The 19,272-nt window shown below is 33.9% G+C and overlaps 3 protein-coding genes and 1 pseudogene across 3 annotated transcripts; 2 read left to right on the top strand and 2 right to left on the bottom strand.

The window, feature by feature from the left end:
- The first annotated feature begins 345 nt into the window (after positions 1–345).
- Positions 346–7,002, top strand: LOC100786561 (cullin-1). Its single transcript, XM_003529530.5, has 19 exons — positions 346–844; positions 933–1,032; positions 2,180–2,365; positions 2,545–2,592; positions 2,675–2,878; positions 2,970–3,047; positions 3,231–3,320; positions 3,416–3,496; positions 3,624–3,686; positions 3,858–3,893; positions 3,969–4,055; positions 4,136–4,285; positions 4,386–4,441; positions 5,119–5,239; positions 5,342–5,503; positions 5,587–5,730; positions 5,863–6,081; positions 6,193–6,360; positions 6,458–7,002. Exons 1-19 carry the CDS (start codon positions 705–707, stop codon positions 6,557–6,559), a joined length of 2,235 nt encoding a protein of 744 aa, XP_003529578.1. The 5' UTR covers positions 346–704; the 3' UTR covers positions 6,560–7,002.
- Positions 7,003–9,848: 2,846 nt separating this feature from the next.
- On the bottom strand, positions 9,849–12,060 carry LOC102667698 (uncharacterized). Its single transcript, XM_006583969.4, has 2 exons — positions 10,673–12,060; positions 9,849–10,592 (listed from the first exon to the last, which is right to left on the bottom strand). The coding sequence occupies exon 1, from the start codon at positions 11,915–11,917 to the stop codon at positions 10,772–10,774; it is 1,146 nt and encodes a 381-aa protein (XP_006584032.1). The 5' UTR covers positions 11,918–12,060; the 3' UTR covers positions 9,849–10,592; positions 10,673–10,771.
- A 773-nt stretch (positions 12,061–12,833) lies between these two features.
- On the bottom strand, positions 12,834–14,632 carry LOC100809910 (protein SRG1-like; annotated as a pseudogene).
- A 441-nt stretch (positions 14,633–15,073) lies between these two features.
- LOC100787807 (pentatricopeptide repeat-containing protein At4g15720) lies at positions 15,074–17,076 on the top strand. Its single transcript, XM_003529533.5, has one exon. It carries the CDS (start codon positions 15,161–15,163, stop codon positions 16,970–16,972), a length of 1,812 nt encoding a protein of 603 aa, XP_003529581.1. The 5' UTR covers positions 15,074–15,160; the 3' UTR covers positions 16,973–17,076.
- The last annotated feature ends 2,196 nt before the right edge of the window (positions 17,077–19,272 follow it).

Genomic DNA, 19,272 nt, shown 5'->3' on the forward strand with positions numbered 1-19,272 from the left:
CTATTTATCTTATCTAGTACCAGTACCGTAAATTTTAACAAATCTAATAAACCCTAAATACTTTATGCTTTTAGTTATTTAACTAATGATTGAAGAACATTGGTTATCAAAATCATATAACATTATAAATCAAAAGAGAATAAAAGGTTATGTATTAATTGTATAAAATGTTTTATACAGATATTTAGTCACAACCTATTATAATAAATTTGTTAAATTTTAAAATAATTAAAATGATAATTTGATGAAGTGAAAATAGTAAATATACATCAAATTTAATTCAAAATAGGATCTGAAATAATTATTAAAGATTTTCATTTAAAATAATAGACCGGACACCGAAAGAGCAATTTTTGGTCCAGAAGGATTTGTTTTGAAGAGGGAGGGGGGGTCATGTGTTCCCTTTCCTTTTCCCATCAATGCTTCTGCCTTCTTCCTCTTCTCTTCTTCGCTCTTTCTTTTGGACCCTTTCTTTTCCCTCCTTCTCCTTCACCTACCATTTTTAGGGTTCTCTCTCCGATTTCACTCTCTCAATCTACCAACCCCGATCGCTTCTGTTTTTCTTCTCCACATTTCAAATCTATTTCGCTCTGGATAATTATTGCTTCCTTCCTCGTGATCTTCTCCATACCTATCAATTTTGAATTAGCGTGTGCGAATATTCAGCGTTTGAGTGCAGATTTTGGTGGGTTTAGTTCGGCAACATGTCAATGAGTGAGCGGAAGACTATTGACCTAGAACAGGGATGGGATTTCATGCTGAAGGGCATCACCAAGCTCAAGAACATTCTCGAAGGCTTGCCCGAGCCTCAATTCAGCTCCGAGGACTACATGATGCTTTACACGTATTCATCTCAACACTTTTTTTTTTGGTTGTTTGAGATCTTTTAATTTCTATATCCGAGCACTGTTTTTCCTTGATTCGTGTTGCAGGACCATCTACAACATGTGCACTCAAAAACCTCCTCATGACTATTCCCAACAACTTTACGACAAGTATAAGGAGTCTTTTGAAGAGTACATCGTATCAACGGTTAGTAACACTCTCATCTGGGGCATCTTAAGATCAACTGTTTAAACAAACTTGGAATTATTTATGTGTGGTATATTATTTGGTTATCCCTACACTACTTTCTTACAAGTTTAGTATAGTACAATTAGGAGTATCATAGGTTGCATAAGCACAACTTAATTCTTTTAGTACATTTCTGGAACTTTGACGCATCTTTCCTTTTTCTGGAAAATGTATCTTACAGCTCTTACATGAGGTAAGGTAGTTCTAAACGATTCAAAATTAGTATAAAATGTGGTTTGATCAGTTTACCTAATTCCTGCAACCCTACCCATTGAATCATGTTTTGGAGCATTTTATCCTAAAATTGAGAATTATGAAATGAGTATAGGAAATACACAGTGACTGACTGGAGCATGCCGGGGTGGCAAATACTTTTTATGGAAACACCACCGATTATGCATCCAGTTTTTTAATAGATGAAAACAGAATTAAATTGAAGAAATGATATTACTTTATTTATATTAAAAACATATTTTTAAGAGGAATTCCTTGTATGGTTAAGCTTCATTAGGATGTTTTATAGATGTGGGATTGAATGGAAAGGGAATAAAATCAGAGTTGAAAGGGATGGAATGAAAAAATTTGCCTCTCATGTTTAGCTTATTAATATGGGAAGAAATGAAGGTAAGGGTTTGTATTTGTAAAATTTTAATCACCTTACCGCATAGTAGTCAGTTGCCCACTATAGGGCCGATATAGTGGCGTTACAGCTATGAGCCGCATCGTGGAAGCCTGTCTTGTCGTAGCTTGCTGTTGCTCCTAGAGTGGCACAAATCATGGTCGCCATTTCATCAGAGATCAAAACCCCTTTTTTGGCCCCTCAGATGATGTTTGATGCATTGCTGTTTAAGGGAGGAATCTTGAAAACCAATTCCAAAATGTTAACCAAACACAGCCAGTGACTGTGCAACTTCATTTTTGTTCTAGCGAATGGGATTTCTTGGCTATCATCCAACTGGGCTATTATCTGCATGTTTAATTATAAAATATTTATATTTTCTGTTTGTTTTCAATTAACTTGGTGTATGTACCGTTTATTAATTTTGTTGACCTTTCTTCTAATGAAATGCTGCCTTGTTTTCCTTTTTCTTCCTTTTGGATCCAGGTATTACCTTCTTTGAGAGAGAAACACGATGAATTTATGTTGAGAGAACTTGTGAAGAGATGGGCGAACCATAAAATTATGGTTCGGTGGCTTTCTCGGTTCTTTCATTATTTGGATCGATACTTTATTGCTCGGAGGTCACTTCCGCCCCTTAATGAAGTTGGGTTGACTTGCTTCCGCGATTTGGTAACGTTACAATGAACCTTTTGTTATGCCGCAATAATTCTTTCAATTAGTCTTGTATATGTTATAAATAATGACAAACTTTGTAGTGCTAGTGCAAATTGGATGGCTTTCCTATTATTGTCATTTCATTTAATGCAGCTTCATTAGAAAAATAAATTCATGGGTTTTATTATTTGCAGATTTACAAGGAACTAAATGGGAAAGTTAGAGATGCAGTTATTTCACTAGTATGTTTTTCTTCCTTAGTATGCTAGATTTCCCATGTTTACAAATTTAGATCAATTAACAAATCCATTTTTGTTTATAAAGATTGATCAAGAACGGGAGGGAGAACAGATTGATCGAGCTCTATTAAAGAATGTATTAGACATATTTGTTGAAATTGGAATGGGGCAAATGGATCACTATGAGAATGATTTTGAAGCTGCCATGCTCAAAGACACTTCTTCTTATTATTCTCGAAAGGCTTCAAATTGGATCCTAGAAGATTCTTGTCCTGATTATATGCTCAAGGTGTGGTTTCTCATTTATGCTTACTGTAACTTGGTTTCTTCATTTACATTACTTTCTGGCCCCTATTTGATCTTTATGTCTTTTATTACAGGCTGAGGAGTGCTTAAAACGGGAGAAAGATAGGGTTGCTCATTACTTGCACTCTAGTAGCGAGCCAAAGTTATTAGAGGTCTGTTATTGACTTTATGATACTATTTCAGCTATTTGGTTTTCTGCCATGCACAGTGGAGTATTGCTATGCAACTTATAGATTTTTTTAATGATTATAACGGTTTCTTTTGTTTGACTCATTTTATAGTTTCTGAGCTTTTTCTCGTGTTTTCTTTTGTTCTTCTGAAAATTTCTCGTTTAGAAAGTTCAACATGAGTTGTTATCTGTGTATGCAAACCAACTCCTTGAGAAAGAGCACTCTGGATGTCATGCTTTACTTAGAGATGATAAGGTACTCATGAAAAAACTCTATTTACTTGTTATGCGTACAATTTTTTTAACCAAGAGTATGGTGTTCTCACCACATGTGTTCCTTTAAATGCTTAGGTTGAAGACTTGTCAAGAATGTTCAGGCTATTCTCTAAAATACCTCGAGGCTTAGATCCTGTTTCCAATATATTTAAACAGGTTGGTCATGTTGAACCTATCTTTATGGTTTTTCTCCCTTTTATATATGTCAATGTCAATATTGGGCTCTTCTGTTCTGCTTGCTTTCTTGCTCACTTGCTTATCTTTCTCTCTTCCCTTTCCCCAGCATGTTACCACTGAAGGTATGGCTTTGGTGAAGCAGGCTGAAGATGCAGCTAGCAACAAAAAGGTGAATGGTTTACATGATTTTGAAGTTGCTTTCCTGACAAAGTGATGTATTAATTGCCTCATTTACTTGATTTTCTTACTGCTCAAGTTGTGAATGATGTCATATTTTGGGAGCAATTTGCCTTTGTTACTGACCTTGTTATTTTGTCCTTTTAAATGAAAATGTCTACAGGCAGAAAAAAAGGATATTGTAGGTCTGCAGGAGCAGGTGACAATTTTTTTTTATTAATTTAACTGCATTTTTTATTCATTTGTGGAAATTGAAATTGGTCTCTTGCTTCAGGTTTTTGTTCGGAAGGTGATTGAGCTGCATGACAAGTACCTGGCATATGTGAATGATTGTTTCCAGAATCATACTCTTTTCCACAAGGTTTTTGTTTTGAGCAGAAAGTAGCTTTACAATTATGGATTGATATGTGTACATGCAAATCTGATGTTTTGATCATATAGGCTCTTAAAGAGGCTTTTGAGGTCTTTTGCAACAAAGGTGTTGCTGGAAGTTCAAGCGCAGAACTGCTTGCCTCCTTCTGTGATAACATTCTTAAGAAAGGAGGAAGTGAAAAATTAAGTGATGAAGCAATTGAAGAAACTCTTGAAAAGGTCTGCACTATTCTCGATGTTCCACATATACTTCTATAAACATGATTGATGCATTCAGTTTTGACTTTTGAATTTGGGATTTGTTTTTGTCTATCTGCAGGTGGTCAAGCTGCTTGCCTATATTAGTGACAAAGACTTGTTTGCTGAATTCTATAGGTAAGATAAAAGAGGAGGAAAATTTGTATGATGATTACCAGGTTGGATATGCTTACCGAAAAAAGAATTTATAATGCTTGGCTGGTGCTTCAATCTTTATCTTCCACTGTGTCGTAAAAATTACTTCCACTAATCCTTGGTTGTTTCTGACAATTAAATGTGCTCTGCTGCATGTGTTTCCTTAGTTTTAGAGGTACAATACCAATAATGGGCCTTCATTATTTTGGGAGAGTTGGTCCTTGACATAATATCAGAGGCCTGTATGATCAACTGGTTAGGAGTCAATCCTTGGTATCCCTATTGCTCTAGTTGAATCTTGGCATTGTCCATGTTTCAAGCCCAAAATGCTCTTATGCTGTCATGTTAAAAGATATAAAACTAATATTTGGCCTTTACCTAACACTTTAAGCTATAGGGAGAATTGGTCCTTTAATTCATGTTTACTAGAAAGTGGGATGAATATTTTTGGAACAGCTTAAAAACCAAGATGAATGGGTAGCTAAAATGAAATTGATAATGGTGGGGTAAAATATGGAAATGAAGAGATAAAATGGAGTGCAATTATTTCAAAAAGAAAATTTATTTTAGTTTTATATTTACTTTTATGCCTCTAGACCTTTTATCAATTTATCTAAATGACATTATAACATGTTTACTTCTTGCTTGGTTGGTTTCAGGAAGAAGCTTGCTCGAAGGCTTCTCTTTGACAAGAGTGCCAATGATGATCATGAGCGAAGTATTTTGACAAAATTGAAGCAACAATGTGGTGGACAGTTTACCTCAAAGATGGAAGGAATGGTCAGCCATTTCTAATCTTCGTAAACAGAAGCTGATATGCTATAATCAACTTTTTTGGTGAGTTGATAAAAGAAAATTTAAATGCTTTTGCTTTGCTACCAGGTTACAGATTTGACACTGGCAAAGGAGAATCAAACTAGCTTTGAGGAGTATTTAAGCAATAATCCCAATGCAGACCCTGGCATAGACTTGACAGTTACAGTTCTGACTACTGGTTTCTGGCCTAGTTACAAATCTTTTGATCTCAATCTTCCTGCAGAAATGGTAATCTGGATCTTCTTGATATAAAAAATTAGTGCCCAGACTTTGGTTATAACTAATACCGTCCTATTTATTCCTTTTTCTAGATTAGGTGTGTTGAAGTTTTCAAAGAATTTTATCAAACTAAAACAAAGCACAGGAAACTTACATGGATTTATTCGTTGGGTACCTGTAATATAAGTGGGAAATTTGACCCAAAAACCGTGGAGCTGATTGTTACAACCTACCAGGTAATATTACTTACCTGCTTTACTCATCCGTAATTATGTAAATGCTATGCCCTCTCGTTGATTTTTTTACATTTGTGATATCCATGGATTCTTGTACATATTTTTACTGACCTAGTATCTCTTTTTTAATAGGCTTCAGCATTACTGCTTTTTAATTTGTCAGATAGACTGAGTTACTCTGAGATAATGACTCAGTTAAACTTATCTGACGATGATGTTATTAGATTGCTCCATTCCTTATCATGTGCCAAGTACAAGATTCTCAACAAGGAGCCAAATACAAAAACAATCTCGTCCACTGATTATTTTGAATTTAATTATAAATTTACTGACAAAATGAGGAGAATCAAGGTATAATTTTATTTAAATATGTTTTAATCTTTCTTTCTATTTGTTTGGCTTTCTCAGTCTCTTTTTCTATATACTGACTTTTGAGTGGAATTGACTCATTTTTTTATACAGATTCCTCTTCCTCCCGTGGATGAGAAGAAAAAAGTAATTGAGGATGTTGACAAGGACAGAAGATATGCTATTGATGCCTCAATTGTGCGTATTATGAAGAGTAGAAAAGTTTTGGGCTACCAACAATTAGTCGTTGAGTGTGTTGAGCAGTTAGGTCGCATGTTTAAGGTACATATTTGACCATTCTCCTAACATAATCTTATATTTTTTTCCCCCTCTCAATTCTTGATTATTTTTTTTCTTCACGTGGAATGTAATTTCCCAGCCTGACGTCAAGGCTATTAAAAAGCGGATTGAAGATTTGATTTCTCGTGACTACTTGGAAAGAGACAAAGATAATGCTAATATGTTCAAGTACTTGGCTTGACATGGTATGAATAATTGTGCAAATGAAGTGGTTACTGCAAAATCAAAACAAAAGGATCATGCTTGAACTTCTGAAAAAAAAAGAGAGGAGTTTTTCCTAAAAAATCCTTGAAGGAGGAGCTGTCAGTGCTTGTATATTTTGCCTCCATGTAGATGTGTGATCATGTTGGGAAATTGTAATCAAAATTCCATAATCCTGCTCACTGATACTTTCACCATCTTTTTGGGTTCTGATTGCTGCAATTCCTTCTCACAATGCCCGTTGGTTATATGTTTCCCTTCCCTCCCTCCCCCCAAAATTGTGTAAGCGCTTCAAGGAAATTGTATTTTGATTATCAGCTTAGAAATCATCAGGTGATTGGGTATGCCTTTTAAATCTAAACCCAACTGCTATGGCTCGACATTAATTTGCCTACGATAATATTTCACAACGACATTTCTATATTTTGTAGTGTCTGATATTTTATAACTGTTAGAGGATCGAATTATCCCAAGGATTAATGGTATTGCTGCGTGGATATTGAATGGATCTTTACTATCTAATGCCATTCTTGTTCGTGATTCGTACAAATGTTCGTAGAAGTCACTTTTTACGTCAATAATAAAATATTTATTATTCTAATTAACTTTTTGTGTATTTTAATTCAACTTAAAAACACTTGTGCTTTGTATGAAAAACTTTAATTTGATACATTGAAATAAATGGAATATTAATTTTCACATATGATTAAAATTAAATTAAAATATGATTTTTTTATAATAACTAGACTGAATTCAGTTAGAATACAAACAAACTATAAAAAGTTTAGAATACAATGAAAAACAAAAAAGATTTTGTTGTCCACCAAACATAGATTGACATGTAATGGTATAATTGTTTTTTGCTATAAAACTTTAAATTAAAGGTCATTTTAAATTAAATAACAATGATAAAATCTTTATCATAACATTTGATCGAAATTAAAACTCTTAAACTAATATATCTACTTTTATAACATAAATTAAAGTCTGAAATGGTACCTTAACTCATTTTTTTATTAGCTAAATTTGAAAATATAAAAATATTTAAATTTATTCCTGTTGTCAAATTATTAGTAAGCTAAATCTGAAAAACTTTTTGCATCGGTTAGTGTATAACTGATGTCAAAATTGACATAAGCAGCTCTCATCTCCACTCATGAGCATCGTCACCTACCTACCACGACTTCAGACAATTTCCCCTTCTTCCCCAAATCCTATCTAATCTTCGAGGAAAAAAAGTTCCATTCTGCAAGGTCATCCATCACAAAGGGAAAGAAAAAAGTTGCAAATGCAAGCACAATAACCAATCAGCAAGGGGAAAATACCAATTGAAAAGGAATTTCAATTACTCCAATAGGCAACAGAGGAAGGAATTAATTCAAAACAAACAAATTAATTTCCTACCACATTAAAACAAAGAAAAGGAAAAGATTGAGATGCATAATAAATTTCTATAATACAACTGAAGAAGCAGCATCGGATAAGAACCCAATGTTACTCCCGGATCTGTTGTTCTGACCCCAAATATGGTGTTTCGAACACCAGATCTGGTTTTTTCAACCCCGGATCTGCCACAAACAACGCATCTGGTTATGAAGAGGTGGCGTTGATGCCATCGAAGAGACTTCGCAACAAGAGGACGACGTCGCCGACAACGAAAGAAGATGGGTTCGCTGCAAAAGAGACGAACCACTACGAGCCGCGAGAGAGTGAGAGGAGCGCGAAAGAGACGACTCCGTGAGAGGGAGGAACGACAGTGGTAGCGCAGAGAGGGAAGCAGAAGGAAAGAGCTGAAAGACGTGGAGGAGGGTTGGTGGCTGGGTAACGACCATGTCGGAGGAGCCACCGGAGATTGTCGGAAAAGAAGATAAATAAGAAGCTAAGGTTTTAACACATGTCGTCTAATTGGCTAATGAAATAACTCATATTTACAGTCACTATACACATAGTTTCACTATATTCAAACTTACATTGGCGTTCAAATTTGATATATTTTAATTTTACGGAATATTTTTATATTTACGAAAAATATTTTTTTTTTCTAAATTGGATTTCTTAATTTTTATAAATTCTAAAATAATTTTTTATTTAATTAATAACATGATAGTTCTCTTGAAAAATTTGTTATTTTTTTTTTATATTTTGGGGCATGCTTTAAACTTTTTTCGTTAATTACCGATTTTGAGGATTTTTTTTTTTTTGCATTATATAGGTAAATTTGATGAGATAAATTTTAGGTATTGAATGAATAAAAAAAATCAAAATTGTCTGAAAATATAAAAAATGATAAAATTTTCGAAAGAATAACTCTCATTAATTAAACAAGGGATTCATTTTATAACTTTAAAAATTAAAAGAAAAAACAAGGGACCATTGTTATATTTTTGCCTAAATTAAAATTCACAATATGAAGGTGAGACCACCTTTAATTCTCTTCACTCTCTTGCTTAGACATTCTTAATATCTTTTCTTCTTCTTCTTTTTTTTTCTTTTTAAGACAAGTGTTTCGCATACTACTCTCACAACTAGCAAAAAAATTCCCCTCTCAACTAATCACAAATTACCATAATTTTATATTGATCTGTATACTTGATATTCTTAACTTTCTATCCCTTTTAATTTATTTATCCTCTTTAATCTCCAACTCTAAATTATTGCTAATAATTTTTAAACAAAAATTAATATCAATAGTTAAAAATATTTTTATATCATGATTTAAATTATTTATTATAAATTTAAATATAATTTATATATTAAAAATGTTTATTTATTAAATAAGTCATATATAAAAATGCTAATATAATTCATATAATATATTTATTATATTATAAAAATATATTTGTTATATATAATATATTTATATAAATTTCTAAAAAACATTTACTTAATAGAAAGAAGAATAACCTTTCTTCAACTTCATGACAAAAACAGTGCTCATTTGGAAAGAGAGAAACTAGAAGGAATACCATATAGCATATTCAAAAGCTTTTCATGGCAAAATTTGCATACAAATACTCAACTATTCAATCACCCAGGTTTCCCTAGGCCAGACAAGCATTTCTGATATCTCATCAGTTCTATTCTGGCTGAAATTAAATTACCACCATCATCGGGAATGATGATATTTGATTTGTATACTCTCATGCTCTCGAGCCCAACAGGTAAAAAAAAATGCTAGAAATTCAAGCAACATTCCAATCCCACAATTCCTAAAGATACCCATCATTGAAAAAGAAAATATATAGAATGAAACAAACTAACAACGAGGGTTAATGAGAATCAACATCAATATTACTTGCAAAGGCTTTCTACAACTATAAAACCTTTTGTTGTCTTGGATCAATCACCTATAAAATATCAAATTACTGCTATTGATCAGAATTGTGACTTAATCTAAAGACGCTCGAACTAAGCATATGAAACATAACAATCAAACTAGAAGAAATCCAGAGTTAGCTAGGAGTAGAAGAGATACTAGTTAGAGATGAATAAGCATAATACTATGGCTAGCTTACACCAAAATCAGCATCCATAAGTTAAACCACAACAACCACATGCTAGTAAGTTCCCTGTCCCAGAAACATCTCACGTACTTTTGCAGAAACACCTTATCAGACTTACTAAACAGTGTAACCAAGCTAGAACTCTTCTTTATCAAACCATTGGAGAGAAGATGCTGGACAACCAAACCCCTCAGAACAACCCTTTTCTCCAAACTGTAATGAGTTTTTCCATTGAGTACAGCATGACGTTTGGCTGATTCCTAAAAGCAATGAAAACTTCATCCTCAGACCAATCCCATCTCTTAAAGGTATCAACTTTAGCATCCCATAGGGAATTAGAAACAGCACTTTTAGCCTGTAACACCATAGCAAAACTCAGTTTGAAAGGGTCAAACCCTAATGGCTTCAGTTCCTCCACGACGTTTCTCAATTCGGAGCAGAGTATAGAAGGCCTTAAGATCCTAGTTTTTTCCTCCTCAAATCATATCTGTATATGGAAGCATGTTGCTCCTGAAACACAATAACAAAATTCTGCAAGGAAAAGCTCGTAAGAAATAACAAATCTGAAGATAAGTTAGCATGACTTTTACCAAAATTTTGGTAGGCAGAACTATTTTTTTTTAAAAATTGCACAAAACAAGGTGGTTGATTTGCACCAAAATTTGATCATGTTACACACTTGATGAAGGCTACGAACAAGGGTTGCCCCTATCATTTTCAAGACTCATTTTTTCCTCGTACAGCTTTAACAGATGAGAAGAATCCTCCTTAAAATGTTTTACATACTTTTTAAGGAACAACTTCTCAGGCAGAATAAATGGTGTAGTTAAGCTTGCCTCCTTTTGTAGCAGACTTTTTGAGATAAGAAACTGCACAACTAAAGCCCTTGGAGCAATCCTCTTCTGGAGACTAAATAGGAAAATTCCTGGAGCTTTGACAATCTCTGCAGAATTGAAACCCACCTGTTCTACCCAAAAACTCATCACTGCATTAATTTTATCACGGGATGACAACATACACTGAGGCTGCCTCCTAAATGCTAGAAGAACTTGTTCTTGGGACCATCCCCACTTCTTAAAAGTGTCAATCTTCTCGGCCCATTTGGTTTTCCCTACAGTCCTTTTGGCAAGCAATGCCATACTGAAAGTTGAAGTTGAAGGATCGAAACCCATTTGCTTCAATTCCTCAACAGTCTTCAACAAGTTAGCAGACCAGAGTAACTGGTTCCGTCTCTGGAGCAACAAAGCAATGCTTGAGTGGGTAACTCCATTATCAAGCAACAATTTGATGTTAGGTGTCACACTACTTTCATTAAGTAACTTAGGACTGCGAATCAGAAGATGAATCATTCGCTTGTCAGATTGGAGGAACCCTCTTACAAATTCACATGTTGGGATTATATGATTCTCCAAACTTCTTTCAAGGAAACGAGGGGCAGGGGTGACCATGCGAACAATGTCAAGGGAAGAAACACCTTTTGAAAGTAAATATTGGAACTTTGGCAACAGTGTCTTCTGGGTGTTGCATAAAAGTAGCCGGGGTGCTTTTTGGAGGATATGGCATATTTGAGAGTTGGAGAAGCCGTGGCTTCGGAAGAAGGAGAGAACTGAATCGGGCTTTTGGGGGCCACGGAAACGGAGCCTGAGGGAAGCTTTGAGAGCGTTTTCTTGGGAGAAGCCACAATTGTTGATGAGGTAGGGCACCACGAAAGAGCGTGAGGTAGTGCAGAACTCGAATTTGAGAAATTGGAGTTGAACAATAGGGTTCCATTTTAGGGTTGTGAATGTGAAACCCTTGGCGCAAACAAGAATTCTGTGGATGTGAAATTTCAACATGGTGAGGTTCCTTCCGATTAAGGAAGCTCACGAGTTGGATTGGAATTATGGCAACTGCATTTCAAACGAATTGGAATCTGAATTTCAGAGAGCAGAAAGAATAATCGTATTTCGTATCTACACAAATCAAACTCATTAATATATACTTAGGGTTTTGCTAACTAACGTCGAATACTGATTAAGTCATTAAGGAATTAAAAAAAATATTGTTGAAATCATAGAACACAAAATAAATAATGAATAGTATTACTTTTACTAATTTTATGCATTTTCTTAAAAAGTTGTCTATTTTTTAGTAGCATTTTCCTATAAATTATTTGTACAGAGCACTCGTATGATTGTTCGCTTTTTTTTTTTTTTTTTCGTGTAAGTGTAACAACTCCTATACAGGAAGTAAAAAAGAAAAAGAAAAGAAGAAACTGACGCTTAATTTCATCATTTATTTTTTAAAAAAATTATTTTGATTATTTATCTTATTTTTTTTCAACTTGATTTTTTTAAAAAATAAATTAAACTAAAAAATTAAGATAAAAAATCAAATAATTCATTTAACCTATATTTAATACAAAAATTAAACAATTCATAAGAAGTGATAATTATTTATATAAATAATTCTCTCTAATTTTAAACAATTCAAAATAAATATCACATATCAAAATAATATATTTTTTTATTAAATAACCCATCAACCAACTTTTATTTTGGAAATACCTAACTAGCACAATTTAATAATAACTAATAAAGCTTATAAAATGTAGTTCTTGATTGTTAGTTGGTGGTTACCAAAGAAAGAGAATATAAACACCAGAAAAGAATGTAACAAAAAAAATTACTAAAAGACACCATATGCTATGATGAAATTTGTCTATTTCACATTGACGAAACGAAAACCAGGAAACTGATTTGGGAGTTTTGTTTAGATTCTCGCAAAGTCGTCCAAGGTCTTTTTCCCCTGTAACCTGCTTTCTGAGATGTCCATGATTGTAGCTTCTAAACCTGCATGGGTTGTTTTCGTCCACGAATTCTGGCATTGGACTTAGCTCCAATTCAAAGCTAGGAGCATAAAATGTCACAATTGACATGCGATCTTTCTCCTGATGAACCACAGCTCTATGCTCCACACTCTTGTATCTTCCATTGGTAAGCACCTACATATTGAAAAATTTAAATGTGGATATATCAAAAAACTTTAAACATAATAAAAGTAAAGGGAGAGAAATCACTGGAAAGTAATTAACAGGAGATGAGATTGATGTTATGTGAAAGGATTTGCTACCTGCTATCAAATTCCTATGGACAAATTAAAACAAAAGAGAAAAATAATTAAGCAAAGGTCTTACTTCTATTGTGTCGCCAATGTTTATGACTAGTGCATTTCGAATTGGCAGAACAGGCACCCATGTTTTGTCCTTGAGTATTTCAAGTCCACCACTGGGCTTCCTCTTGCTTGTTGCAGCACAGTGATGGCACTTGCATCTGAATGGGGACTCAGACCCAAGACAAGATCAGGTCTAGAACAAGGAGGGTAGTAATTCATCCTAATCCCTTGCAATGTCTCGCCAAACATCTTCTCAAACACATCCCCCTTCAACCCCAGGCTTAAAGCCATGTATTTCAGCATATTCTGGCATAGTTTCTTCACTTCTCTAGAGTACTCTTCCACTGTTTCACTGCAACTTTCTTTTTTAAATTTTTAACAAAAATAGTACTAAACTAACATATGATATTAGACTTTAAATAATGGGTAAAAAATTTATTTCTCCATCAAATAGATTTTTTTTTTGTAAGAAATAGATTTCTAGTTCTTATATTTACCAAAATTTAATGCAGTGTTTTTAGTCCTACCAAAGGACTAAAATTATATCACTTCTAGTAAATATAATTTTTGTAAGGAAAAAAAGTATTATCTAAAGTGTTAAAAGTAAAAAAGGAAATAAATATAATTTATAAGGATTAAAAATAAATTAATTTTACAAGAATAAAAAATAAAAAATACTAAATTATAAGAACTAAAAAAATATTCAAGTTTATATATTGGACTACTGTTTTAGTTACCTGAATCCGGCTGGGCTTTGAGGCCATAGATGTGGAAGCCTTGGAGTCTCAATTGAAAGACCAAACATGTTGCACCAATCTAACTTCTGGTCCTCTGAGAAAACCAAAGCCTGGCCATAACCTTGAAACGTACCTGGAACCAATGCATATTTCTGTTTTTCTTCCAAAGGTAACATGAAGAACCCCCCTGCTGATCTTCTCTATGCTCTCCAGCAAATCGAGATCAATATCGTGATTAATTAACTAACAAAAAACTCAGCATCAGTTTCTCCTTCCATATATATAACATATTACAAAAAACAAATCTATGTATGATATGGATTATGGAGGTTACTTAATAAGACTCGAGGCAGTTATCAAATAGTGACATAGAAAAGTGTTATTAATTTACCTGAAAAAAACCCCACTCCTAACAAGCAGCTGCAAGTTTCAAAATTTCTTCATGGGTTTCGTCTTTGTTTGCTTTGGTAAGTTTAGAAAAATCAATGATGGGCGCATGTCATCAGATGATGGTGTGAGTGAGAGAGGTATGGCATCAAGGGTTGGTCTTTCGGTGACATCTCGCACAAATCTTTCAGGAATTGTATTTGGGTTAATTTTTCTTAGTTCTTAGACATCATCAATGTTGATGGGAGGGTTGGACACTTGAAGAGTAGCCATGCACGTAGAATTTTTGGAGTTACAGGGCGTGTATTACGCTTTAATTTACCTCCACTGCGAGCCAGACTTTTATAGTTTTTATTATGCATGAATAGGACGGTTTAGTTTAGAATTAGAGGATCTCTTCTCTATTGTTTTTAAATAATTCCATGATGATAGGAAAAAAAATCCAATTTTTTCGAACTTGTTTTTGAAATTATAGAAATCAAATAAAATTATTTTATCAATCTTATCTTTATCTTTATCAATTTTGATATGATTAAACTAGATAATTCATAAGCTTTTAACTTTTCAGTTATTAGTTTATAACTTATAAGTTTTTCGTTAATTTTTCGACTAATTTTATTAATCATATTTCTATTCTATTTATTAAGAGATATATACAGGAATTTAAAGATAACAGAGGTTAAAAAAAATAAAAACTTATGAAAAGGACAGTGCAATGACCAGAGCGTCCTTCTTCAACTTATAATTTTCATAGGTCGTTTGCATAGTTATTGGAGAATGAATTGAGGGGACAGAATATACATGAATTTGGTAACATCCCTCTCTTCCTCTCTTTCCCGCCAACACAAACTGTCGCTGTTCCATTTCCACACCAATACCAAAGCTCACTTCGTTGCAAAGCTCCAAACTTGCAAGGATTTAACCTCTGCAACCTCGACCCACTCCAACGTTGTCAAATCTGGTTTGTCAAATGATACTTTTGCCACCAACCATCTCATTAACTGCTATCTCAGGCTATTTACAATCGACCATGCACAAAAACTGTTCGACGAAATGCCTCATCGTAATGTCGTGTCCTGGACTTCGCTTATGGCTGGTTATGTCAGCCAGGGTCAACCCAATATGGCACTTTGTCTCTTCCACCAAATGCAAGGAACCTTGGTTCTGCCCAATGAATTCACGTTTGCCACTCTAATTAATGCTTGTTCTATCCTTGCCAACCTTGAGATTGGTAGAAGAATTCATGCTCTTGTTGAGGTTTCGGGTTTAGGGTCCAACCTTGTTGCATGCTCTTCTCTCATTGATATGTATGGGAAGTGCAACCATGTTGATGAGGCTCGGCTGATCTTTGACTCCATGTGTACAAGGAATGTGGTTTCTTGGACTTCCATGATCACCACATATTCTCAGAATGCACAAGGGCACCATGCTCTACAACTGTTTAAGGAATTCAATCATTCTAGATTGGACAAACCGAATCATTTCATGTTGTGCAGTGCAGTCAGTGCTTGTGCAAGTCTGGGAAGCCTGGGTTCTGGAAAAATCACTCATGGTGTGGTCATACGTCTTGGACATGAAGCAAGTGATGTGATTGCTAGTGCACTTGTGGACATGTATGCCAAATGTGGTTGTGTTAATTACTCTGCCAAAATCTTCAGGAGAATCCAAAATCCTTCAGTGATCCCTTATACTTCAATGATTGTGGGTGCTGCGAAGTATGGACTAGGCATATTGTCTCTTCAACTGTTTCAAGAAATGGTTGTTAGAAGAATAAAGCCTAATGATATCACATTTGTTGGGGTCTTGCATGCTTGCAGCCATTCGGGGCTTGTAGATAAAGGACTTGAGCTCCTTGACTCCATGGATGGGAAATATGGGGTGACTCCTGATGCAAAGCATTACACGTGCATTGCAGATATGCTAGGCCGAGTGGGGCGTATTGAAGAAGCATACCAGTTAGCAAAGTCAGTTCAAGTTGAAGGTGATGGATATGCCATGTTGTGGGGGACCCTTCTTTCAGCTAGTAGGCTTTATGGTAGGGTAGACATTGCCCTTGAAGCCAGTAATAGGCTAATAGAGTCCAACCAACAGGTAGCAGGTGCATATGTTACATTGTCCAATGCATATGCGTTGGCAGGGGACTGGGAAAATGCTCATAATCTACGATCCGAAATGAAGCATACTGGAGTTTACAAGGAACCTGGCAGCAGTTGGATTGAGATAAAAGAATCAACTTATTTGTTCCATGCTGGAGACATCTCTAAATATACTCAAGGGAGGGAGATCCTGAGTTTGCTAAGGGAATTGGAAGAGAGAATGAAGGGAAGGGGATATGTGGGAGGGACTAAAGGGTTGGTGTTTGTTGATGTGGAAGAGGAGGCCAAAGAGGAAATTGTGAGCATGCATAGTGAGAAACTTGCCTTGGCGTTTGGATTAATAAACACACCTAAAGGAGTCACGATCAGAATAATGAAGAACTTGAGAATGTGCAGGGATTGTCATGGGGCCTTTAAGCTGATTAGTGATATTGTAGAGAGAGAATTGGTTGTGAGAGATGTTAACAGATTCCATCACTTCAAAAATGGATTATGCACTTGTGGAGATTTTTGGTAAAGATTTGTCTCATATCATTTTAGTATTTCTCAGAAAAACAATGTCTAGTAGTATACTCCATAAAACAGTGAAAATACAACCATTTAAGAGCAATATAATAATTTACAGAATAATCCTTAAATTTAATTTTAGACTTTATCAAACAATTCCTATAATTCATCCCTAACCTCTCCGACTGTTCCTCCACCACTAACGCAATCCACCACCTGATCATCGTTGGTGTCATGGTTCATCATTGAGTTTCGCACTTATCTCTATCGGTATAACGCCATTGGATTCTTTCTCCTTATTCATTTGGAAATTACATTATCAGCACGTGGAGAAGAACAGAAAAGAGATTAACACTAGCATCATTAATTGTCTATTTTTTTTACGAAAATTCCTATTAATTATATTCCAAAAATATACTAAATCTGAATAAATCTAAAAAATATTTTTTAAGTTAATAATAACCAAGCTAATTAAAAAATAATTAAAAAGTGGTATGTTGTAACAAAGGCTACATGAGAGCAAACCCAAGCTCAAACTAGTTCTAATTTAAACTTATTTTTTCATTATTTAAGTTAATTTAAATTTGATTAAAACTAGTAAATATTGATTAATTTTTTTGGTATTCTTTTCACACTTTTTTTTTATTTTAATTAATTGATTAGTTTTTTTTTTACTTTATTTATATAGAATTTATAATTTGAGAGTGATATTATTTCAAACAAGTAAGAATATATTATCTAGTACAAAAAAAAGAAAGAATATATTATAATTAGTTCTAAATTTTTAACTTGTTAATAATTTTTTTTAAATAAAGCTTTAACTTGTTAATATTATTTCAAAACAAGTGAGAATATATCATCTGATACACATACACACTAATGCGCACGTATATAATCAACTCATGGATTATCTAAACTATTGTCTTTCATGCAAATTCATTTCTTTACATTATGTGTCAACAGTTAGAATAAAACTAGTTTAATAACTAATTGAATAACAGAAAACGGTATAAAAAAATAAATCTAACCACCCAAAGAAACTAAGTGACTTGAATATGTGTAATATGGCCTTGAAGATTGAAATCATGTCCAAGTTCACATCTTGACTAGTGTGAAACAGAGCCAAAAAGAGATTCTGAAGGACCAGAGTTGCAACATATCACCAAGTTTGAGATCATTGTGATGCAAAATCTGGTTCCATCCCCTGGTCAAGTTGTAGACGTAGCTTCTCTCCGTTTCCCACTTCTTGAAGCACATGTTGTACTCTCTCAGAGATGGATCCAACACCATCACAGACATGCCAGAAAGCCTTTTGTTTTTACCTCAACGCTCATCTAAGGAAGGCTCCTCAGTTTGTGTCAGAAATTTGTTGGCAATCTTTGTGGGTGGGATAGACAAGTGAGCTTGTTGTGGGTTCAAGTCTATGTTAAAAAGTTTCTTTTGCATCACAATTCCTTTGGGAACTCAGGGTTTTTCTTCGTGCATCCAGCCCTATTTTTGTATATCAGATCATTTCAACATTACTCTTTTGGCAAAACAAAACTTTCACGTTATTAACACGATGTTCTAACCACCTGAACTAATAGGTCAATTATGTTATAAAATAATTAATGTCACTATATATAACACTAAAATTTCTTATATACATTTAATACACATAAGTTTATATAATAAATTTTATAATAATTAATTTTGATCTAATAATATACTTTTTTACATATATAAATTTTAAATGAAAATCATAGATTTAATAATGTATTTTTTACATATATAAATTTTTATTAGACCTATGATTTTTATTTATAATTTATATATATAAAAAATACATTATTAGATCAAAATTAATTGTTACGAAATTTATTATACAAATTTATATGTGTATTAAATATACATTAGAAATTTTAGTATTTCTTTTGAATTCTAACATCTTTCCTTTTTTTTTTTTGAAGGCAATCATGTTCCTTTTTCATACCCACTAAATAAGGACCCTGCATCTAGTAGATATTCAAACTTTAATTTACCTTATTGTTGAAAAAGACTAATTCCTTAATCCGTTACAACTCTCCTGGCTTTTGACAGGATATAATTGTTTTCTTCTTTTTTGGCTTTCCTTTGGAGACTCTTCTCACCCATTTCCATGGACGAGCCTTTATCTATGGAAAGAAAAGAAAAATATTCAGGATGCAGTTGTTTTTCTTTTGCTGCAAGAAAGTCACAAACCACCGTCCTCAACGTGATAGAAGCCGAATCCTTCTTCATTCCCGATTTCTTTCTTTCCACCTCCACCTAAGTTCTTTTTCCCCATTCCAT

Source organism: Glycine max, chromosome 7 (genome assembly GCF_000004515.6).
Source record: "Glycine max cultivar Williams 82 chromosome 7, Glycine_max_v4.0, whole genome shotgun sequence".
NCBI classification, from domain to species: Eukaryota; Viridiplantae; Streptophyta; class Magnoliopsida; order Fabales; family Fabaceae; genus Glycine; species Glycine max.